This window comes from Seriola lalandi, unplaced genomic scaffold (genome assembly GCF_002814215.2).
Source record: "Seriola lalandi dorsalis isolate HSWRI2012SDOR001 ecotype SW California unplaced genomic scaffold, Sedor1 jcf7180002054110, whole genome shotgun sequence".
NCBI lineage: Eukaryota > Metazoa > Chordata > Actinopteri > Carangiformes > Carangidae > Seriola > Seriola lalandi.
The window spans coordinates 527,846-553,122 of NW_019524663.1; the positions used below are offsets into that span (position 1 = coordinate 527,846).

The 25,277-nt window shown below is 41.3% G+C and overlaps 1 protein-coding gene across 1 annotated transcript in view; it reads left to right on the top strand.

Moving 5' to 3' along the window:
* LOC111652903 (prune homolog 2 with BCH domain) overlaps positions 1–25,277 on the top strand; it is a 35,941-nt gene that overhangs the window by 63 nt on the left and 10,601 nt on the right. The window contains exons 2-9 of the mRNA XM_023403295.2: positions 5,791–5,892; positions 6,852–7,054; positions 7,495–7,661; positions 9,423–9,530; positions 10,929–11,017; positions 18,845–18,994; positions 19,357–19,685; positions 19,836–23,555. Of these exons, the coding sequence (XP_023259063.1) occupies positions 5,791–5,892; positions 6,852–7,054; positions 7,495–7,661; positions 9,423–9,530; positions 10,929–11,017; positions 18,845–18,994; positions 19,357–19,685; positions 19,836–23,555 (4,868 nt within the window). The remainder of the gene's footprint in view (positions 1–5,790; positions 5,893–6,851; positions 7,055–7,494; positions 7,662–9,422; positions 9,531–10,928; positions 11,018–18,844; positions 18,995–19,356; positions 19,686–19,835; positions 23,556–25,277) is intronic.

Sequence of the window (25,277 nt, forward strand, 5' to 3'; positions counted from 1 at the left end):
TTAACACCAGGTTGTGGGTATAATGAATGAGACCATGACGGGAAGGCTGCTACTGCTCTGCTACAGGCTGCGTTCCTGTTGCTGAAAAAGCGCCCGACAAAAGCCTCTCACGTCCCTTCGGTTCCCCAAGCACCTGTAGCTCGACAATATGACAGTACAGGGGACGGGAAGGCGTGTTTGGCCCCGTATAATAAGCTCGTTGTGTTTCCAGGAACATCAGTGTGTGAATTTGAATGAGGAGCTGGTTTCTAATGAGGGAGAGGCGTGACATCAACAAGTTTAGCCAGAGGCTGTCCTTCCCTGTTATCTGGCTGCTCTGCAGATACTGACTCATAATTTTCATTTGATCCAGGGCTGAGTATCTGTACACACATATATATAAAAAAAGCCTCAGGCAAATAATAAACAACGTAATTTGTATAGACGAAATGACTCTGCAGCTACTGTGCAGCAGTATTTTGTGTCTTTGGGGCACACACGCTTGCATATTGTTATAGATAATGTGGTTATACCGCATTCTTTTTACATACAGTCTTGGCTTGTATACATTTAGCCTGCCAGTAATGCAACAGTTGCACAGATGTTCACAGTAGGGAGCCTTTCATGGATCATGCACATACCTTGAGGCCATTGGGGGGCCCCTAAATCTGCTCTTTCTGCATGTGCTTGTTTAAATGGCATGGTTGTATTATCACTTGTAGAGCGAGGCCATAGTGTCTTTCAAAGGTTTTGAGCTGTAAACACAGATATTCTCAACCCCCCTCCAAAGAATATTTGTGATGAGTCAGTTCCCAGTTGATATTGGCACAGCTGCATTTTATGTATCTTTGCATTTATATCTTGGCTGTACCTTGTGCTTTTTTAATTTCTCTGTCAGTGCCAGAAATTGATTAGAAACACCTCTGTCTCTTCGTGGCAGCCACTGAAGAGCGGGTTAATAGTAATGAATCTGCAGATTTTCTCATTGAGTTAACCTGGTCATGTTTTTCATGCATTACAAAGGGGTGGGAACACATTACTACATAATCACAACACGTCACATCACAATGTCATAATCAGACACAACAAATATGCACATCCACACACATGAACGCGTAGTATACTGTACATCCAAACAAACAGTTGCAATATGATTCACTGATGTTTTATATTTCCGCTCTCTACAGGCAATATTGACAGTTTTTTCAAAGATAACAGGTGCACTCGAAAAACAGACCTACTTTAGGATCCATTTAGTAGATATTCTGTGGCTTTTGATCCTATCACATGATCTTCATCAGCAGATAAAAACTGTTTATGTCCCAGTCAGTTTATAATGTTAGTCACAAGGTAGGTGACAGTATATACATTATCTGAACAATATAACACAAAGTATGTACGAAAGTTGATTTAGTTGTAAATAATGATAATACATGCCTTTATTGTTGTAAATGCTAAAATACATCAATACAAAGAACATGAACACACACTTAAAACATTTTTTATTAAAAATGGATGTGAGAAAATGTGCCGATATAGACACCAATATGCTATTACCCAGGATACATGCTTGCATTTGCTTTATTCTCTTGATTCATTATGTTTTCAGCCATACTACAGCATTCAGAATAATCAGTTTATTCATGCAAACAGGTGTCTTGTCGGGACAATACAAACAAGCCTGTCTGGAATGAAATTTTAAAGAGGACAAGAGCTTTTATCTGGGCTGCTCTTCACATAAACACAGGGAAAGCTGAGGAGAAGAAAGATCAAAGAAGCAAATCTGCAGATCAGAGCACGGCAGGGTAATTGAGTGATAAGGAGGGCAACTGATGAGTGTCATGGAGGTTGCAGATAAAGTGTAACACATGTCATGATTATCAACCATTTCCCTCTCACGCACACACACATGCACACGGACACTTTATCTCTCTCTCCCAGCTCTGTAAACTTTGATGACTTGCTCTTTTGCTGGCCACTCTCTTCACTCTCATTTACTCTCTCTCTCTCTGGATGGCCACTGTCCAGAACACCCATACTTCTAATTGGTCTGGCTCTTATTGCTAACTGAACCTGTCTTTCTTTCTCACTCAGTATCTCTCTGTATAGCTCCACAGCTCCCGATCCTTCACTCATACATCATTTGGCATAGAGCTGAACCAATGTGCTGAGTGGACTTCCTGCATCTGTCCTTCTGAGTCTACACACTAATACACTAATACACGTGCACACACACACACACACACACACACAGGACTAGGACTACTTTGATTTTGGCTTTCGCTTTGTGCTAATTTAATCATTACAAAACCTTAGGCCATTTTCAAACTTTATGTGTGCCTAGGGAGTGTTAACATTCATTACTTTTCATCCCTTAAATGTTTACAACATCAGATAATAGTTGAGACATTAAACAAACTGCCTGATGAAAAAAGGGGTCCTGACTGGCCTCTCTTTCAAGGTTTTCTGGGCTGTCCTAATCTTAAAAGTAAAGTTGGCTTGAAAAGTGCAATAACTTAAAAGCATTTATTGGCATGACTAAACCAAAAACAAGTTTTAAAAAGGCAACTTGTTTGGATCAGCATGCTCTTTAACGGGATCCCTATCCCATCTTTCATAAGTCAAAGATTTCTTTTATAAGGTTTACAGACCTGTTGTCCAATGAGCATTGAGTTTGTTTCATTAAAAATATTTCACTGTAAATTCTCCCTTTTTCTAGCATAATTTTTACAGCGAGGTGCAAATAGTGGTTTTATGGCTCAATGGCAATGTCTTGCTTCAGATTCTCAGCCCAGCTCCTTTCTGTGTGGAGTTTTTATCTTCTTCCTGTAGTTAGGGAGGATTCCTCTGTGCTTCACTTTTTCCCACAATCCATGTAGAGGCATGCAGTTGAGGTAGAAACAGACTCCCAGAGATATGATTATGTCTATCTGATGGACTATGATGGACTGTGGTGCGTTGTTCCAGGTGTTTTTTTGACTTCCATCTAATATACTTGGATAGGCTGAGGTGGCTCCAATAGTTGTAAATACCACAAATGTTAACATTTACTGTTTCAGAATAGCTAAAGGTTGTGCCTAACTGCCCAGAGGTTTTATACAAGGAGTAATTACTGTTAGCTTGTAAATATCCTCATCTCAAAGCTCAAAGCAATATTTCGCTGAAAATATAAATCCAGGTAGCTTGTCATCGTAAGGAGATTCATGATATATTCCACATATGGCCTGCCGGAGAGGAGAGGAGAGGAAAGGAAAGGAAAGGAAAAGAAAAGAATCGGATGTGGTGAGACAGGGAGATGGAGCTCAGAGGGAGAGCACTCAGATTGAAGGGTATCAGATGGCCAATATATTCACACACACACACACACAGACTCACTCACACACACAGACTCAGACTCAGACTCACACACACACACACACACACACACACACACACACACACACACACACACACACACACACACACAGAGAGAGAGAGAAACCAGTGTTCTCTCTCTGCAGGAGAACAGACACTGAGTGGCCTTTTCTCCTGCTAATGCATCGCTTCCTTTTCTCTGGCCATCTAGTATTGATTTATTCTCCCTCTCTCCCTCCTATGAAGGAACCCCCCCCCACCACCACCACCACCACCACCACCTCCTTCTCCCTCTCACACACCTTCTCCTCTTTCTGTTCCTCCTTTCCCCTCATGCTCTCTCCCTCCCCTCCCACTTCCTTGCCTCACATCTTCACTCCTTCTTATCTAATATCTTCCCCCTTCTCTTTCTGTGTCCTTCCTATCACATTTTTTCACCTGTCTAGCCTCCTTTCTTGTTCCCGCCTTTTCTACGTGTCTGACTTATAAATCTGCTCTCCATATGCCCTGTATTTCAGCCCCCTTTTCATAAGCGTCTTCTAACTCCTTGCCCTTCTTCCCTCCAATCTCACTACTCTTTTTACTTTCTCATCCTCAGTTTAATCATCATCCTCTGGAACCAACACCCCTCCACCCCCTTTCTTTAATTTGTTCTCTCACTTCTTTCACCTGGCCCGATGCACAGAAACAAGACTCAGTTCTATTCCTTATACACTGATTATTAATCTAACATCTTGACATTAAGCTCTCCCTTAAATGAATAGACTCTGATAGATATTTCACATGCTAACAAATTTGCAGAGCATTAGCCGAGTTTAGAAAGCTGGATTACCCAATTAAATAAAAGAGAAAAAAGCCGTACAGTCTGTGGTGCTCAAAAGATCATGTATTGAATGTCTTAACCCACTGACTACACATTCACACTGCTGCTAAACATTCAGGAAAGTTATCGTAGTTTTAAAAGCTCGGCCTCTTGGCATTTATTCATTATCAGTTCCATAACATACATGTTTGCTAATTGTTTGATTTTCAGGTTTCATATTCCAGCACGATTGTTTGAACAAAGTCCTGCTGCTCTGCAGGAGCTGACTATTATCTACATATCAGATGTTGGCACCTCTTTAATGCAACTTTTTATTTTTCTCAACATAATGCTGTGCTTTCATTAACAAAAAGGAGTGACTAAATTTCCCTGTGGTGGGAGGACCTTAATCAAAGCCAGTGTATCCTGTGTTAGCTAAGTTTGGAAGGGGATATACAGCTGAGCTTATGACCATAAATTTGCCAGTCTGGGCTACCTGCAAGAATCTAGCTGGGAAACATGAATATTCAAAGCCGGTCTTTGTCTTTGTAAACTTATTTGCTTCTTCCCTTCCACTGCTCCATCCTCTCCCATCAGAGCATCCTACAATCCCATTAAGATGAGCTACAGATAGACATGATATTCATTGTATCCACATTTTGCTTCTTGATTAATGTTGCAGGCTGCAGGGCAGGCTTGTAGTAGTGGTGAGTCAGCTTATCTGTTTTAGATAAGACAAATAGGCACAGAACACACACAGAGCAGGCTGAGGATGGTTGTTGTGGTGATTTTGTTCCAGATTACCATAAATTATTGCACTGTTTCCTTTTAACTTTCAGTAAGGGTAATTTATGAGGACTCATTAAAGATGAAGCCTTTGCTAATTTCTATTTATGGAACGTTTTATTATATTTTCTTTTCCACATTCATAAAAAGGCAAATGCTGACTGTCCACAGGCCTGTATACCTGTATTTAAACACCCATGCTGGAATCAGGCTGTGAAAGTAGGGAATGGTTTTCATAAAATGTCTGCCACATTAAAATCCAATACCAAAAGTCCCAGTTAACAAATGAGGGAGGAAACTTAATTTTCTGCCTTTTTTCACTCAGAGATGAATGTTTAATTTCAATAATGGAGCTGTCATTAATGTCCACTTAACATAAATGGGGAGTGTTTATCTGCATTGTTTAGTAAATTTAATGGAACTCATCATTTCGCTAATAAAACATGTTACTCTAAGCTAACAGTTAAAAAGGTTCTCTTGCTAATCTAGACCGTTGCTTCACTGTTACAACTGATTGTACAAATAATATACTCTTCTTTTTCAAGCATGAGCAGCACCATGATCTCATTATTAATGCATAGGGTTGATTTCACAATGTTGCAGTCATCTAACACAGTCCTGCTGTCTCCACGATGTTCAACTGATACAGTTATATCAGATCAAACAATAGTGTACAGTTCTGTCACCCGCTTCCCTTGTTGGATGTTGGAAAACAAAGAGATTAAGTATCACTGAATCATGTCTTGTCAAGAACATTTAAAAATGAGAAGGCCACAAAGCCAGAGACACACTTAAGCTTGTGTGTGTGTGTGTGTGTGTGTGTGTGTGTGTGTGTGTGTGTGTGTGTGTGTGTGTGTGTGTGTTTCCAGGCAGATGCATCTGAAGATCACATCCATGCTGTTTTAGGTGGACCAGAGCCAGATGTTGACACTGTGGCCGCAACACTGTGCTTAGCCCTACACCTCAGCCAGGTAACATGAATTCTGTTTGTTGTGCTTGTGTTTTCTGCTTAAAAACATGTGAAAATCAAACGTTTAAGTTGAAGTATTTAAGAGTTAAAAGGTGATGTGTAGTACTGTCAGTTTTATCCACTGTATATAGTTCACAGGTCCAATGAGTGCTTGGCAGCACCTGGAAGTAGAGCCAACTCTTATGAAGTGAATGTATGTTGTCAGCCCTTACTTTAGAAACTTGTACTATGTCCCCTCAAAATATTTTTCTTAAAATATAATGGTTAATTATTTTTTTCCCACATTTTTCTGGAGCCTTTTTACTATTACCACAATTTATTTTCATTTGCGAGCACCTCCTCTATTTCCTTTGTGTGTTGCATTGTGGGAAAAGGGGGTCCATTGACACCACATTTACCATGTTTGGTTTGAGTAAACACTTATTCCTATGAAATTAGCCTATCAAATATGTACTCTCACACTGTTGTTTGATTCGTGTTAATGTTTAGGTAGACACTGCACAAATCTGCACTTTTTCAAAAACCTTTAAAACAACCACATTGTTATGGCTTTGTCTGGTTGTTTGTCCAGTGAGCAACTAGTTTTATGGAAATTCAGAAAAAAAGCAGCTAGAATTAATTGTAAACTAAAATACTATTTTGGCAAAATATATCATGTGCTAAACACGGGAGTGGCAGTCGGATGGAAAATTTCCCTGTATCCTTGTTGTATTAAACAAAATGGACAAAAGAAGGTCAAACATGGTTCACTATGAAAATGCATAGATTCATTTATTCCACTGAGATGCTTCACGTCGTCGTTATTTCTTATCTACATAGAGATATTTTCACTATGGTATCATAATACAAAGATATGATAATCACAACATTATTTATTGTTATTATTTTATTTAAATTTTTTATTTTGTAATCCCCAAAGTGCACCTGGTTTCATGTACTTGGTGTGTCTGTGTGCTCCAGAAGGAAGTGCCAGGCGGAGTGTATCTGCCACTGTTGTGCGGCCGGAGATGTAACGCCGTGTTGCCTGAGGATACGGTGAGGTATCTGCAGAGGGTGAAAATCTGTGAGAGCTCGCTGCTGTGGAGGGAGGATGTAGACCTGGTGAAGCTTCATCACACCAGAAAACTCTCACTCACACTGCTGAGAGATGGACTTCTGGATAGGTAAACACACTCACATATGCAAATCATGTCAACGCGCACACACCAGGTCAGTCTGTTGATAACTCCAGTTAATCTTTTACTGCTTTACGGATGAGCCACCAGGGAAGTTATTAAAATTTTACCTGAAAGCGGGTTCAGAGAGTTTAGGATGTTTTATGTTTCACTGGACCAACACTGATTAATGTGTGTACAGGCGATGCTGAAGCACACATACATGCAGATCACAAACATATTCAGACACAGTGGGTTCTGGCTGAGAAGACTGTATTTGTTGATGCAAAAAATGAGAGTGAGAGTTTTCGTGTGTATTTCAGGCCTGCATGTGTTCATCCTTCATGACCCAAAGGGGAGTTGTATTTATGCAAATGCCTCACAATCATCGCTCCATCCCCTGCAGCCATCCATATCTCCTTCACCCCCCTGTCTTCTCACCCTCCTAGCTCTGAGAACCACACTTTGGAGTCCAGCATCCTGCGAGTGGTCCATCACGACGGGCAGCAGGATGCAGGGGATGATGGGGCTTCGTCCGCGGTGACGACAGTCGCCAGGGAGATTCTTCAAGAGGCAGCGGAGCACATCAGAGCAACGCTGGGGGAGATTCTCGGAGGTGAGGGAGGCACAGGCGCCCCCCAGGGGGAGTAATGGGGCGATGAAGGAGGACACACACAAATCCCCTGACATGACTCGCTTAACACCCACCAGGAGAGATGGAGAAAGAGAGAGATGAGGGGTGGTGAATGTGAGTAAGGCAGAGCGCAGAAAGACACACAGAGTCCCATAATGTGAGTCTGAGTTAGTTTAGTCTGTTGAGTTGTTTCTGTTTTGTCAGGTGCAATAGTTTTATTTTCCACTAAAATTAGAAACAATTTTATAAGAATTTGTAGATGAATCAGTAAATGTCTGAAAAGCATAAATGAAAAGACAAAAACAGAGAAAAACAATAAAAAGTAGAGAGGTGCAGAGAGCAAAACTCTGTCTATATGCGTGTACTGTATGTATGGGATGTAAAACTCTCTAGTCTCACTACAAAATGCGTGTATGTGTATGCTGTTAAGTCAGTTAAACAGCCTACCAGACAGGTACTCCAGTTGTCGACGTTAAGCAGCTGTGTAAAGGTTGGGCAGGAGACGTGACTGATCTCTGTTCACTAACGCTCCGCTGCTTTTCTTCTCAGCCGTCTCTCCCTGTGATTTACAGAAAGACAGACAGACGGAGAACGGCCTGATAGAGGAAAAGTGAATTAAGGTGGATGGAGTTAGAGGAGCAAAAGAGCAAAATAAAGTGCAGAGACAGAAAAGGAAAGATGATTAGAGCAAGAGAGTATGAGAATGATGTACTGCATTCTCTGGTTCATTGATTCCTAAAGAGGTTAGTAGCTAAACTCTATCCCTGCAATTTCCTGCTCCTGTCCAAAGAAAACTGTTACCAGAGGAGTATAAAACTTTTTATGGGTTTATATACTGAGCTGGACATTAAGTATTTATGGCTATTTTAACAACATTTCAGCTAGTTTTTGCAGAGCCGCCACAGTAGACCACTGTTGTTGTTCAGTTATGGTCCTCATTCAGGGTCTGGGCGGTCACAAAATGTTCAACTTCCACATCAGAATTTCCTCCAGAATAAATGAAAATTATATGGTAACTACTTATTGTACTATATGTTTTCTACAAACTATCTATTTGTGTTGATGCAGCATGGATAGCACAAACATTTAAATATTTGAACTTTCAAAGTAGCTCACAATATCCCAAATATTAGTGTTGTATTTCACTGACAGTGAATGATTGTGTGATTGTGGTGCTTTTGTGACAGTGGTCTATACAAACTGTATGGAGTCTATCCTTTACTGAACTTTCCCAAACAAATGCAGAAAGAGGATTCAGTTTTTGGTCAGAATGCTTTCTGTGTTTTTGCCTGGTCCCTGATGGAAACTTTGTGGTAAGTAACTTAATTGAAAGTGTGGCAGAAGAAGACGCGTCGATCTATATTATGGCCAACTCAATTTACATTGTTAGTTCTGTGGAACAGCTTACAGTGGTCTGGAGTGTACATAAATATCAAGGTGACACAGTAAAATCTAAACAAAGCCGAGACTGTAGAAAATGTAGGAGATAATACATCATGAGGTAATACACTACTCAATGTAAGTAGCTCTTCTTGGCTTAAGGCCAAACTGTGTTGCAGTGCTGATAACTTGCCCTACACCAGAAGTTCAGGTTAGTAGATTATTTTCTGAAAGGTACAAAGTCTTCAACAGCCCTGTCAAAACCTTTGTGCTTGTTATTGAACCTACATTGAACTTGCATGAAGAGCCAGGATGTGCATGCTGGACACACCCATATGTGTTTGTGTGTTTTTGTATCTGCAGAGGCCTTGCGGCTGCAAAGTGGAGCTTTGTGGATCAACCATGGCCGTCGGTCAGCACAACTAGAGGAGCTCATGAGATCCTTGGAGCAATGGAGTGACATTACTGCAGGTCAGCCTGATGAGGCGAAGCTATAATGTGTGTATTTGAACATGTAGAGCAGTTGGGCTTCAATTAAACACAGTAGAGTTTATATGCAGGAGAGAGAGAGAGATATGGGGAAATCTATGATATAGAGCTTTTGACACTACAGCAACAGGCGAAGCATCAACTATAGTCCTATTAGACTTTTTAATGGCAGACATTTTGAGTTGTGATAGCAGGGGCCTGAAATGGGATGTATAAGCTTCTTCCCAAGTTTAACTACTAGCTAGTTTCTAGTGAGTGACTAAACTGGGTTGCACCATTTAAACTTAAGAGATATCTCAGCTAGTGAATACTTTGGTAATGTGTAAATTGGTTGCCAGGAAACATCTGTGGCAGTCTAATCAAAAACAACCAAAGTAAGGTTTATGGCACAACTTCACCTACTTCCAAGGTGCATGGAAAAAGGAAAAAGTCTAAAGAGGTCAAAACTGGGTCATCGCTGATGAAGGCAACAAGCTCAAACACATCAGTCTAATAAACTTCTTCTGTTTACTTCAAGTGTTGCTGAAGTTTTGGTTTTCACATGGATGTATTATAAGAACTGGATACCAGACTCAAAGATGGCCAGAATAGTTTTCCAGCTTCCAGATTTTCTTGCACATTATATGGCCCACTGCAAACCTCCCCACCCTGGGAAAGTTCGACAAATACAAAACCTTCATGGATTAAAAATTCACAATGCAAAGAGTAATAATTGACTGTATTTACAATTGCAGGTGCCTTTGGGGAAAATGCTTTTTGGGCCCCATGGGACTTTATTGTTGCAATACCACCATGAGTTGCAAGCGAGCGCCCACTGGATCAAACTGGCTGTAAGACATTAAAGCTAAACTGTATACAGCTCTCTTAATACATCCATGTGCATCGCCAGCTGTAACATAACTGCCAAAGTGACAGTTTTTGGAGGCCAAACAATTCATTAAACTTAACTGCTTATCCTATGTAAATGAAGGTATAATTTTGTTTCATTTATATACCCATATGTGCTTCAGAGCTGGTATTGTGCATGCAGTTAGCAGGATAGCAAGGGAGCTGTCACCTAAGCACAGTGTGAGTATGCCCATGCAGGCTTGAGAAAAGATCTAATTAGGCAACATGATTGAAAACATCTTTATGCTGCTATTGACAGAATTGTGAAGTCCCACGATTGCTAAAAATTAAAGTATAATCCCTGTGGTGTCACAGATTTGCTCATTGGTATATTGTCCAAGTATTGCAACATCATTTGAATTACCTTGCACTTTTAGAGAGGGCATTCATACTTGTGTTTTTTTTTTTCTGTCCGTTGTGAAATTGTTTTGTATCCTTTTGTGTGTGTTTTACATAACCGTTAGTCTGTTTGTGTGTACTGGCTGGATGTAGACTTGGAGCAGCTGCTTACAATGGAGTTGAAGGAGTTTTCTGATGGAGAGATGACCATAGCTCTGTCTTCAGTGACCACAGATAAGGAGGTAAGTTTTCATTATTAAAAAAAAAAAAGCTTGAAATGCCTGATTCCATTTAGTTTCTCTTCAGTCGCTTAAAACAAAAATATAAACTCATTTACCGATGATTTTTTTTTTTCGTTTAAAATATGAAAAGATCTCTCTTTGACTGTTGAAGCGAGTTCAATAGCGGCCATTATTAATTAAGTGTAAATTGACCCAGCTGTGCAGGACCCAGAAACCCAATAATGATCAAGTTAATTTATCTGAAGCTCAGTTGATGAATCATGTTACCTGGGAGAGAGTTTCAGGTTTAAAGCCCCATTTCTTGTCAATAAAATTTAAAGACAAATTACAACTTCATTAGATATGTTTAAGTGTATTTTATGAGATATTTTGTATACTTGACAACAATTACGAATATCATGAATCCTACACTTGTGATGAGCTGACAAAGAGTCATACCTCAGTTATTGGTCTCATTAGCCTGATTGTTTCTTTTAATATATCATGGTGATTACATTGGGGTGTAATTCAGTGCACTTCCTTTTGTTAGTTGTTTTGAAAGAAGCTCATGAAAACTTGTATAGTGTTTTTAAAAGAGAGTTTTACAAACAAAACAATACAACTATGTTTCTCTTTTAAAAAGTTGCTTTTGATGGCTCTCATGTTTTGGATACATCACACCTGCGCTGTGCCATTTGGGGAGGTGTTCTTATGCAAGCACAGGAGCCCCTCTGATGTTGTGATGCTCTGCATTTGGATGAGATGTAGATGGAGGCCTGAGAGCCTCCAACACAACCAGGCATCACCTTCCTCCCCACTGATATTTTAAAATCCAGCACACACACTCAAACATACACAAATGTTCACACACATTTGTGTTAACTTCTCTATCTTTCTATCTCTGACGTTCTCTTCTTCGTCTTCGTCTTCTTCTTCGCATTTGCAAACATACACACACACACACACACACACACACACACACACACACACACACAGAGGGTGCTTTAAGCCTTTAAGCCTACCCCTTGCTTTTCTCCCTGCTGTAACTTCTAATGTGTTCACCCCCCCCCCCCCCAAAAAAAAAAAATATCATTCATTATTTCTTTTATATCTCCTTCTCACTTCCAAAGCCCATTTTTCTCAGCGGCTGCCTAGCGTGCAGTATTAGGCTATGTGTAAAATAAATGATGTCTGTAGCCGTAGGGGTATGGCTCTGCCTCCCCCAGAAAACTACCTAACGTCCAAGGAACATTAAACACCCAGATCCTCGTTTAGCGAATAAATAACCATTCATTTGAATGGCTTTGTCTGTGTGTGCGCACCGGACTTTCTGTGCATATTTTACCAGCGCTGTGCCTACATGCTGCGTGTCAGGAGCGAGAGAGAGAGAGAGAGAGAGGGGCCCATTAGAGACTTAATATAGAATAAATGGCCAGAGGCCTGTGTGTCGCCAGCGGACCCTCCAACTCCACAGCGTCATGGTGGGTTACTAATGACCTGAGATCGGGCTCCAAAATGAACTCCTTATATGCATGTCATTTGCAGTGTGTATATATTTATATATTATTTTTTAATTGTGTTTGAAAAGAGAGTAAAACGGTATCAGGGTGTCATTTATTGAGGGGGCTTAGGGAAGTTCTTTCCAGAAAACTAAATAAATTAGATTCAATTAGTCTTTAATGGTTTATGTGTTATGTGTTTGTCAAAGTGTGTTTTTTTTTTGTGTGTGTGTGTGTGTGTGTGTGTGTGTGTGTGTGTGTGTGTTTGATAGCAGTTAAGGAGGACAGAGTTAGATTTTGGGGTAAAACAAATCTGGCTGCGACTGCCTAGTTAGCAGAAGAAAAAGCTTCAGAGTGTGTGTGGTGTAATGATATGGACACATCGTATAGACTGACTAATGTATTTTTGTGTACTGTACAAACATACATTAGTCAGTCTGTTTGCTCGCCTATTATGGAAGAGAAAAGTGAAAATGAATGGAATTTCATTCTTTCAAAATCACGGTGACTGTCTGGGTGTTTCTGTGTGTCATTTGCAGCTGCTCATCAATGTGCGCTGCGTTTGAAGCTGTGAAGGCAAATATTTCTCAGCTCTTCAAACAATAGTTCCATGTTTGGCTTCAATGGCACAAAACATTGTTCAAGAATGATCATGAAAAAAGTTTCCCATGATGTTATGAGCAACTATTATATGAAGTTGTCTGTGAAACTGTGAACTTTTTGCAATTCAGTGTAGATGAAAACAGTTGTAGCGAAGGTGTCACATTGCATAAAACGCATGGAAACGCAGAAACTGTATTATACAAAATCACTGATTGGTTTGATATTTGCCAGCTTTGTCCAGGTGGTGGTCTAGGAAGAAAGTACTTTGTAAATTTTTATATTAGAAATGATCAATAGCCTTTTATAATTTCTAGTATTATGTATTGTTTACATCCATTTTTGTGTCATATGTATCATAGTAGTTCCTATAGTAAGTAGTTGTATTTGTCTCCTTTATCTCTCTGTAGAAAAGAAAGTATTCAGCTCACTCAGTGTTATATTTACTTTTGCATGGTCAGGCTAACTGGGACTAAATTTCTTTGAAAAGTCACCAATTTATCCCTGTGTACACGACACGCGGAAACACTACATTGTCTAATGGATTGATAGTGGCACTATGTCGGCGAGCACCACAGGAGCCAATAGGCTCGCTCATGGGTACACAGTCATTGTCAGCGTCACCTGTAGATGTGAATGACATGACAGATAGTAGGTAAGTTAGTTTAATGTAACAGAGAAGTTGGGAGGCTTTTCTTAATGGTACAAAAGGTTTTTTGTAACACTATCATGAAGCTCCAATTCATAAACACACAAACAGAATAAAGTGCGCGTTTGCCAGTGAGTGTGTGTTTGTGTATCAGAGGTTTTCATGGCTGAGTAATTAGTGCTGGCAGATGAAGCTTTGGTCGGATGAAGAGTTGTCATGCTGTGGAGTTGATGAACTGTGGGAGGGACAGGAGCCCGCAGCCACACACAGCCATCAATATGTGAATAATGTGTTTTACGCGCGTGTTAACATGGACACCTATTACAATGCGTTTTAGTGTTCTTTGTTTTCTGTCCTCTTCAGCCTATTTAAACTCTTCAGACAGCAGAGGGGGGAATGGTGGGAAAATGAAAAAAGTTAGAGTTGAACTCTGATATGAACACACTAATCCAGTGTTCCACCATGATACAATGATAATTGTAAAGCTGTTTGTTTTCTCTCTCTGTTAAACAAAATCACTCATCTTCTGCACTGCGTTAACACTATTTTGTTGTTGTTGTTTACTTTTTTCTGTATTGATTGATAAAGTTTTGTGTTGCTGTAGATTTGTTCATTTAATTCTTTCCGTGTGTGTGCGTGTTCGTATGTGTCTATCTCTGCATCTGAGGTTTGCTTTAGTTTTCATGTTGGCGACGTTGATTGTCTCTAATGTGTTGTTTGTTCACAGTCCTCCGGCCCTTCTGTTTGTTTATGCGGGGCCAGTTTTGCCCTACGCCACTTGCACAAATAATTATGCTCACTAATGAAGGGGCCCGCAGCCACAGCACTCGCTAAATGCCTTTCTGATGAGAGGCAATAGGAGACAGCAGGTGCAGGGTGGGCCTCCCAGGGACTAAGATTGAAGACCAGGAAGCCAGGGTGCCCCGCCCCTCCATCCCTCTATCTTTCTGTTCCTCTCTGACTTCCTGGGTCCTTCTTTCATACACCGCAGTGATTTTCCTGGTGAAAATATTCATCCTGCTGTAGCCATGTCAAATTGAGAGATGATTCAAATATTCCACTTCTAAATCTGCATCCATGAACACTTTACATCTATTTACAGAAGGGGATTTGCTGATGGTATGTTATTACTCTGTTCAGTGTTGCTTTTGTTGCAGCTCTTTACACGGTTCAAACAAATTAGCAGGCTAAAAAGATGCATCTCACTTTTTCTCTGGAATATGAAATATTTATACATATTTTATAAATTTGTTTGGCTGCAGCGCACATTATAGAATTTGTTACATATACACAAATGTAGCGATTGAATAAGTTTGGAGAACCACCGCACAGGAAAGTCATCATATGGTATGTTTAGTAACTTGCACTGATGTTTCCTCCTCATCATCTCTTATGAAGCACTCATTCTTTCTCTTCCTCCATTTTAGTTCTCCCCCTGTGGCTTCCTCTGGCTTTGAGGGCAAACAAATAAACAAAACAAAACATTTATACACTCAGTGCTTGCATCTTGGCCCCCAAATCCCTGCACTTAGAGCTGAGTGAATGAAGCATGCGGAGAAGGCCCATATGAGATAGACAAGACAGAAAGACATTTGAGCTTCTCTCTCTGCAAACTTTTATAACCCCCTCCCCTTTTCCTTCTGTCTCTCCAAAAAACTTCATAAGCAGTATGTGTGTGCGCGCATGAGTGTGAACAAGAGAGTATAACTGTTGTTTTGTGAGCACATGCATGCGTGAGTTTGGCCGTGCATGTGTGTGTGGTAAATGGTATATATTGCACATGTGTGCGCGTGTGTGAACATTTGCATGTGTGTGTTTGAGCAGGGTGGTGTCAGCTCGTTCCTTGCCACCCCATTTGCTGTAGCTGTACCGCTGTGATCACAGACAGATGTATAAATCAAACCTCGCTTGATGGATTCATCAGGGTGGTGAAACGATCGCCTGAGAAGAACTCGCAACTCTCTTAGCGTTCTGTGTTCTGACGGAAAGGGTATGCAAAGAGCCTAAATGGATGAACGCTTGATTAATTCTTTGCCGGAGATGTTGGCGACAGCAGGAAATGTGTTTTTTGCTTTGACTGTGTTTGCACGGGAATTTACGCACGCGGGGCATGAGTTATGAGGCCTGAGTTTTGTACCTAAGGCTATTGTACATAATGATGGCAGGTTGGGAGAACTGCAAGCAGCCGCTAAAGACTTGCTACCTGTGGAGCAAAGACAACCAAAGAGAGAGGGTGGGTGTGTGAGTGCGCGCTCTCTCGCTCGTGTGTGTGTGTGTGTGTGTGTGTGTGTGTGTGTGTGTGTGTGTGTGTGTGTGTGTGAGTGTGAGTGAGTTAGAGAGAAGAGCGGGGCCTAGTGTGGGAGAAAGATGAAGTGTGTGAATGCAAGACATGAAGAGGCAAAGTGGAAACAGACACACAGGTGGTGGAGAAACAGGATACATAAAGAGGTTGATGAAAGAAAAAAAAAATTAAATCTAAAAAGTTAGACTGAGGGGAATTCACGACTGAAGTGATGCTGAACATGGGTTCATATTGATATTAATAATAATATTTGCCTGTGACCAACGGTAATTGTTGCCCTTGCATTTTTGATTAAAAGTGGTGGCTGAAGTCATGTTTGGAGAATATCATCAGCTGAGAAAAACTTTACTTCTGCTGTCATCGTTGTCATATTACCACACCTCATGACCTAAAGTTCCTTTATCAAAACCCATACCTGCAAGAAAAAACAAACAAGCAAACAAACAAACAAACATTTCTACCAAAACAAAGCCAGGTCAACCCTGATACAGGCCTACTGCCATAAGGTTTTTTTTAGTGATTCAAGTGTTATTTTTCCCAAACTATTATTGCTATCTTTGTGTTGTGATGCACATCTTTGTTTCTCTGTTTCTTATTATGGAAACTTGGAACACTTGTAAGTGATTGCTTTTATTTCACACTATCTTGTGAATGAAATACAGTGAAGTACAGAACAAACTTGTGCATCAGTGGAACATCACACAAACATTACTTCATCCAAGTACCTGCTCTTGAAGACTACTTACTTTTCACATACTCATGATTTCGAACAATTTCACAGCTGAAAACAAGTATACTGAAAGATACTAAGTGACAAGAATGCGTACTTTTTGATTTTCTGTACCTCATATGTTTTACTTTCATGACGAAACAACCATGTTGGTGACGGCATGCTTTTCTCTGATAAGGCTTGAAACATTAAAACAGTGAATATTTGAAATATCTGCAGTGGCAGGATATTTTTTCCTGTGTCTGCTCTTGAATTAAAAATGAAAGTTAATAAAAAAGTAATAAAGTGAAGGAAAGCCTTTGTTTGTGATATCTCAGCTTAACAAAAGCTCAACAAATGAGATACAGGTTTCTGAGTCCGCATCCTAAGGTTCTTAGAGACAGTTAGCAAGTGGATTTTTATTGCTAACATGTTGGTAATTTATAAGAAAAGGCAATCTGTGTATCTGGGGGTGGCAAAAAGAGGGAGAAAGAGGAGGGGCAGGCAATATGAGTTGTAATTTACTCAGTTAAGAGCCAAATGGCAGACAGACTGTCGCCCTGCGTGTTATCTCAGAGATTTGCACTCTGCTCGTTTTCTGACTCTATTTCCCTGCCTGTGTGTGCGAGTACGTGTGTGTGTATGTGTGTGTGCATATGAACGCAGCTGGGTAGTAGCTTTGGAGTATCGGCATCATTTGAGCATTTCTGTTTATATTGTACTGTAAATCATGAAGACTTTATTGCCGTACCAGAGCTCACATGTGTACATACTGGTACATGTTTGTTCATACACTGAGATTACAGTAGACGACTGGTGGATTTATTTGTGTATCTTCATGTGTTAGGGTTGCATGTGATTTCACTTGTGTGTTTGTACTTAAGTGAGTGAGTATGTGTGTTTTAACGAATCTCGGGAGGCTTCATTGCACTCATCAGGATATCACTGTTGAGAAATGGCAGTGTCAGTGAAGTGACAGTTGTGTGTGTGTGTGTGAGGATTGATGAGCCCGTGTATGACAGCAGCCATATTGTGGAGAGAGAGGAGGATGGAGGGGTGGAGGGAGGAACAGGGGGAGGAGTATTGTAGCCCCCTCATCCTCACAGGTTAATATTGACACAGCCTGGGCAGATACAGCGCCTGAAGCGTTCATCAGTCATTTTCAGTGGACCCGTACAAATGCACACACACATACACACACACACACACACACACACAGGCTCAAGCAGAAAGAGGGACCACACACACTGTTATACACAACTCACAGCAAGAAAATACACATGTTCCAAGTCAAGACGATCATTGGTCTATCTGAAATACAGCATGAAGTACAGAAGTTTTAATGAATGGCAGGCACACACATGCATGTCAAACTTCCTCTGTTAGTTTTACTACAACTATATCTTTTGTTTAAAAGTTTGTCTTAAATAAGCACAACAACAATTTTGAGAACTTCACAAAACAAACAGTTGTACAACAAATCTAGATTAATCAAGCAAATATGTTTTCAAAAGTATCACTTTGCACACTTTATGCGTAGCCCTGCATTGCAAATTATGGTTGCCATAACATTGTTGTTAATCATTTCAGAGAGAAAGAAAAAACAAGTTCCCTTGACAAACAAAACAATTAATTAATGCAACTTTCCATCCATCAATCATAGTGTGTGTCACTGAATTACCATAATCTGTGCATGGTGGCTGTTTTAAGAGCAAACAGTTAATTTCCAAACAATAAATCACAAAGTGTCTCTCTACCCCTCTGTGCGCTTTGACAGCTCCGTCTCTCATTGCTACAGATGAAGGCTTACTTGAAACCACTTCAGTTTTCCTGAAAAAATTAAATCATATGCACAATAAAAGGCAGGGGTCTAACAAAGTTTCAGATACAGCTGTCACCAAAATAATCATTTTTATGTTATGATTGTTATGATGAAATGTAATAATTGCTTTTTTCCATTTTTGTTCATTAATAATATAAGTTCAAAAAAGTTGGAACTCTAACAGCTTGCCTTACACATTTCAGATTGTTGAAGTCTTCACCCTTTCTCTTTCTTTCTGTTTGTTTGTCTGTCTTCTCTCCCCTCTAGGACTGGCATGGCTATGTGGATGGGCTTAAATCACTCACTCATCGTCACAGCCTCGATGGTCTGGTGGTTCTCTTGTCCATCAATGATACAGTTCATCATCCCCGCCAGCAGGTGGCTGTCTACTCAAACGACACAGATATCCTAAACCAGGTAATCAGCTGTAAGACAGCCAACACAGCCATCTATGTTGAGTGAGACACAAGCACTTCTTTTGGTCTTCTTTTGGTAAAGAAATAATTTCCATTTTAAAAATGACCTCAATCCCTAATTAATATATTTCATTCACAAAATTACAAAGGACAGCAGCAGCAACTTGACAAGAGGTTTCCTGAGAGGTGTGGCATGTTAAATGGGGTAATGCCCTGTAATAATGCTGCTCCAAAGATGATGGTCAGAAACCAGTTGGCACAAGTGTAGTTACGTCATTCTCACTCTTGTCAATTAGCGTTTCCAGAAATATCATTTTAAAAAGAAAAATGTAGCATGTTAAGATGAAGTGGCTGTCTTTGCAGATCTGCTGTGAGTTGGAAGAGTCCTCCAGCTGGTCTCTTTCTGGTGAACTGGAGGCAAAGGAGAATTTCCAGGTCTACCACATCCCTTTAAACACCCCCCCATCTTCTGGTACTCCATCTCTGCTGGAGGAGGAAATCCAGGGCCTCCTCAAGGACTTTGTGGACCGACGGAGCTCTGTTTTAGCCTGCCACCCCAGCAGTAGGACCTCTTCCACGGAGGGAGTAGCAGGCAGTGTGGAGTTTTCCCAGGGATCATCTGGTATCAATGACATGGATGGTTCTGACATAGAGAGGCCAGAAGGAGGCAATGATGTGGTGGCAATAGCAAGGTATTAAATGCAAACCTGAATTTATGTTTTTTTTTCATACAGTGTCAGTAAAAGTCATCAAATCAAGATGTTTGATATTTAATATTATTTATTCACAATTTTAGGAACTGACAAAATTCAATGAGATTGTTGTTTTATCTCTGTAAATAGGCCGATGGCAGTTGGTGAAGAGGACACAGGAGCTGTAGGAGTCAATGCTGGTGGGGAGTTAGTGAGCCCTGACAGCGGTATGACCACCATACGCAGCAGCCGCTCCTCCAAGGAGAGCTCAGTGTTCCTTAGTGATGACAGTCCAGTCGGTGAGGTTACAGCAGGAGGAGGTCCAGCAGCTGGGCCAGGAGGACTCTTCCTGAGAAATCCCTCTCCCCTGGGGTTGTTATCTCTCTCCCCTCCTGTCCCACCTGAGAGGAGGAAGCAACGCACTAGCAGAAATAGGAGTGACAACTTTGACCTGTTTAGTTTTGACCCACTACATAGCAGTGACCACTCTTTGCCAACAGGAGGGGAACTAGCAAATTCTGAAGTAAGAGGAGATGAGGGAGAGAGAAGAGCAGGGAGCTCCGTCTTATCAGAACTAGAAGAACTGAGCTTTCTGGACTTCTCTGCTACTAATTCACTAAATGGGCTTGGAAGTAGAAATTCTTCAATTGACCACCATGGTCAAATCCATGGGCATGAAATGGTTGACACTGTGGTTCCTCCGACCCCAGTCAACAGCCTGGTAGGTAGCCGCCCACCAAGCAGTTGCGGGGTCCGGTTCTTCCCAGAAGATATAGCTGAAAGGATCAATGGCCTACAGCACAAGGACAGTGTGTCATCATCCTTGTCAGAGACCTGGGATGAACTTGGCTTTGACACCCAAGGAGCATTGTCCTCGAGTGATAATAGTGCCTGGAATAGGACCAAGGAATCTGAGAGCCCACAGAATATTGTAGAGGAAGTTGGAGGCAAAGAGTCAATCGGTGACATGACAGAAAAAGAAAGCAGGGAGGAGATCTCTAAGTCAGAGAATGCCCACAGGAGGGGAAAGAGCCTTGAACCTCAGCTTAGTCTGGTCGCTGAGCAGACTGAATTATACGGAAACTGGAACCCAGATTCTGTACTGAAGGATCGGTGGAACCCTGTTTCTTTGGCTGATCTGCAGTTGACACCACCTGAGGAGGAAGTAACTGCAAAATGCAAAGCTGCTGTCATTGGAGTGACAGAGAAAATGCCCTGTTTGTTAAAAAAGAAAGGAATCCTAAACACTTTAACACCAGACACATCTAAAGAAGAGGAGGAAGGGGTCCAAGGAAAAAAAGGAGACCAACAGATGGAGCTCCTAGACTTCTGGACATACTCGGCTCAAAAGGGATTTCTCAAATCTGATAGCGGAACCACCACATCTTACCCTGAATCATTAGATATGTGGAATATGACAATCCGGGATGACAGTCTATCACCACTCACAACTCCTGACAACTTGTCTGAAAACTCAGGTTCTTTCTGTGGTGTGAACCTCAATGTTGTGGGTGGCACGTCTGTGGAAAGTCCACCAGGATTCTCTGATGGTGGAATGCAGATGTGGAACACCACCATACGGGAAGACAGCTCTTCGACTATAACAAGCCCCGAAGGACCTGAAAATGGAAAGGACCTCAGTCACATGGGATCACCAGATGCCAGTGATTCTCCAGGGTCATATGCTAGAAAACAGCCAGAAGAAGAGAATGCTATGGAGCAGGAGAGAGGTTTGACTAAAGTAACTAATCTAACACCTGAAGAAGCGGATTGGATATGTACTGAACACAATGTAAAGATAGTCATAGAGGCTGCAGAAGGTAGAGCACAGAGTGAAGAAACAGGGGATGATGATATGCAGAGTGTTCAGAGCCAACAGTCTGTTATACTGAACTTGGCATCTGAACATTCAGAAGATGAGACGTCCCCATGCCAAGGCACTAACATGCGGGACTTGTCCATCCCTGGCATGGTCACCTCAACCTCAGAATATGACAATGTGGGAGCTGGTGTGTGGAGCCTGACATCCTCCCCTGAGACCTATGCTAGCCCCATGGTGGACACGATACAGCTAGAGGGGCAGTCTAGCCCTTTTATAGCTGTGACCAAACCTATTCAGATAGATGAGACGCACGATCAATACCAGAAGGCTACTTCTTTGGGAAAGACTGAACACAGAGCAGTAATTTCAGATAAAGAGCAGTCAGCCAACCAAGTGTTCCTGTTTGAAGGAACTACTGAGTTGGGTCACATGACCAGGAGTGGGGGAAGTTCAGCTGAGAGGAAGCATGACAACAAAAGCAGAGAAGAATCAGAGGAGGCTGATTGGACAGAGCAACCCACCAATTACTCCCCATTTGTCATGGTGGACTCATCCTCCTTCACTCAGCAAATTTCAGCAAATTATCATTCAAGTCCAGGACAAGCTGCTGAGACTCAAATCCAGACTGACCAGTCATTATCCCCAAGTAATATGAATTGGGACGGCTCGGAATCAGCTTCATTATCATGTGATCTTCCATTCAAAATGGCCTACAATGAAGATGGGACTGCCACTGAAAGCCAAGTGGGGACTAATAAAGAGAGCAATGGAAATGTGGAGCGCAAAATGACAGAATCTATGTCTCTGAGCTGCAGCAATGGGGGGAAGAGAGACACACTGAAATGTAGCCCTGACAGCCTTCAATCACATAGTCGAGACGAACTCAGGTCCAATTCTGACGGAGAGTCATCTTCAGGCCTAGAAATGGAGTATATTGTTGTGTCTGGAACAGTAAAAGAAGCCGAGAGAGAGTGGCATGATAGGCCTAGACAGGAGGACAGACAATCAAAAGGAACAAGAAAGTCCATGGAAACATTTAGCATGCTTTTCTATGCTGCCACAGTACTGCAAACCCAGGCCCAAGCTGCAAAGGGGGGGCACCAGGAGAACACAGAGCAAAGTAGGCAAAACCAAATGACCGGAGGTACTGACAGTACACTTAGTGCAGATACAGAGCAAAATCAGGCCGTCTTATCCATTCATTACCAAGCAAATCTGGATAATGCCACAGAGCATCACATGGTGCCAGAAAGTATTAGTCCTAGCCAATCAAAAAACACCTCAGAGGCTTCTCATCAGTCAGTTTCAAGACCAACAGGTTCCAGTCAAACACAGGTAGAAGAAGGAAACTATGACGATAAATCAAGCATCGTTGTCAGAAGTGTGTCTCCATCATTAAGATATCCATCAGATCACTTCCTGAAAACCAGACAGGAAGTGTATGTCCATTCACAGATCTCAATGGAAGACTCAGATGAGGGTGGGCAGTCACCCTCTGCACCTCCACCATGCCCTACTTCTTTGGGTGACATTCAGGACTGGGGAGATCAGTTAGTGAGACAGGACACAACTCAAACCACATCTGAAACACAATCTCCTGTGCTTACCAACAGTTCAGTCTCCCACACCAGCTCTTTGACTGGCACCCCATTAAGTGAATCGGGTATTTCTACTGACAGAGGGCTTGGATTACCATTTTCTGGAGATTTAATGGAAGAGGAGAATGATGAGGAAGAGCAGGAGGAAGAAACTGCTACAGAGCACATTTCCACGACAAAATGGACTTCAGAAGTACAAAGTGAGAGGCAAGAAAGACAACCGTTGGGATCTTCTGATCTGCTAAATTTCACTGAGGAGCTGAGTGGAGGTTCATCAATTCATCAACCAGATTTACAAACACTTGAACTAAAGCGGGACAGGGTCCTACAGAATACATTGGATTACTATGATGGACAACCTATAAGGACTGCTGATCGTGATAAATGGTCCACTGACCAACAGATTGGAGGCCATGAAGCTTCTCATGATAGCTATTCACTTGTTTTAAGGTAAGCAACGCACCTCAAATCATACACTTTGTCTTAAGCTTTCTGCTGTTCTTCTTATGTCCATTTACTGTTACTCAAAAGTCAGTACAAGTACATAAACACTAATAACATGCAAATGAATTATCTCTCCATAAAAAGAGATAATATGGAAGTTATTAGACCATGTACTTATCTTAAAAGGTTGGATTACCCAAATTGCAAAACTCTTCTCATGTACATCTCTTGTCCAGAATATTTTGCTATGCAGATAGTTTTCCTTTGATTTTCAGAGATTTTGAGATTGAAATTTCTGCCTCCACCCCAATACACTACCCCAATAACCGAGTTAAGGGAACTTTGTTTGGGCTGATAGGCTTCCAGTGAAAAATGTAGAGCTATCCTTATAGCATTTTTGCTTTTGTTCATCACAAGCTTTCTATTCTCAGAATGAGTGAATCAAAAGTGAGTGAATGAACATGCCTGTGCACACTTGTGTCTGTCCTGCACACACACACACACAAACACACACGTGCACGCATACACATGTGCCAACCACCCCCTCCACCCGTGCTCCCTTAGTTCTCTGCTGGGTTTTTCAGTCTCTACAGCTTTCTCAACGAAGTCTCTATGTCAGAGGAATAGTCAAATTGTTGAACAGACTGTCGAAATAAAGCTAGAGGGCCCTCCTGAGGAAGTGTGTGTGTGTGTGTGTGTGTGTGTGTGTGTGTGTGTGTGTGTGTGTGTGTGTGTGTGTGTACATGTCTTTCTATGGTTGTGTGGACAAATTTTGCAATTTTGGTTTGAAACCATCTTTGTGAAGACATTTTAGCCGGTCCATCAAAGAGCTGTTTGATGGTTAAGACTTGGTTTTAAGGTTCAGGTTGGAATGAGATTTATGTCAGGGCCATGGTTAGGGCGAGGCTAAGGGTTAAGGTTAGGCATTTATTTGTGATGGTTACGGTAAGGGGCTAGGGAGTGCATCATGTCAATGAGTGTCCTCATAAATATAGAAAGACCAATCTGTGTGTGTGCCTGTGCGTGCGCGCATTCACGTTTGTAAGAAACAAACTGTGGATGTATTTCATGTGTTCGGCAGCCAGCTTTCATCTGCAGCTCTGTGTGTGTGTTTATAAATCTGTTTACGCCTCATTAAATATGCATTACCTGCCTCATTACAGCTGGAGCCCCACCACAGCTAATGGAAACAGCTCCCCTAGCTCTCTTACAAGGTGTGGATGTGTGTACGCGTGCAAGACTGTGTGTGAGTGTGTGCATAGGTAATACCCAGTGCAATAGAGAATAAAAGTTTGTCCATGTACTTTCAACTTTACATTAGCAAAGAGTACATAATGTATTTAAGTCTGTGTTGTTTGCTTTTGTGTAATTGTTTTGAATATACTGTATGTGAAGCAGATTGTCTACTACTGCAGACAAGTATTACAAGGTATGGTTTTATATGAATGAATTGTTTATATTGAGTTGTGTAACAGTAGCTTATTTAATTTTTTCTCCCTAGATTTAAGCATTATTTAAAGTTCCCTGTGGAGTTTTCTTATAAACAAACAAACAAACCTGTTACTCACCAAAACACTTTGTTTGGATCATTAAAGCCTAACAGATGTGTTGAATACATTTCCTTCCTCAGAAATAATTTTCAACACATATTTTTTTGGAACTTTTGAAACCTGCCTTGTTTACATCCATGTTTTCCTTGCTAGCAGTCCTCTTCTTCCCTGCCTTTGC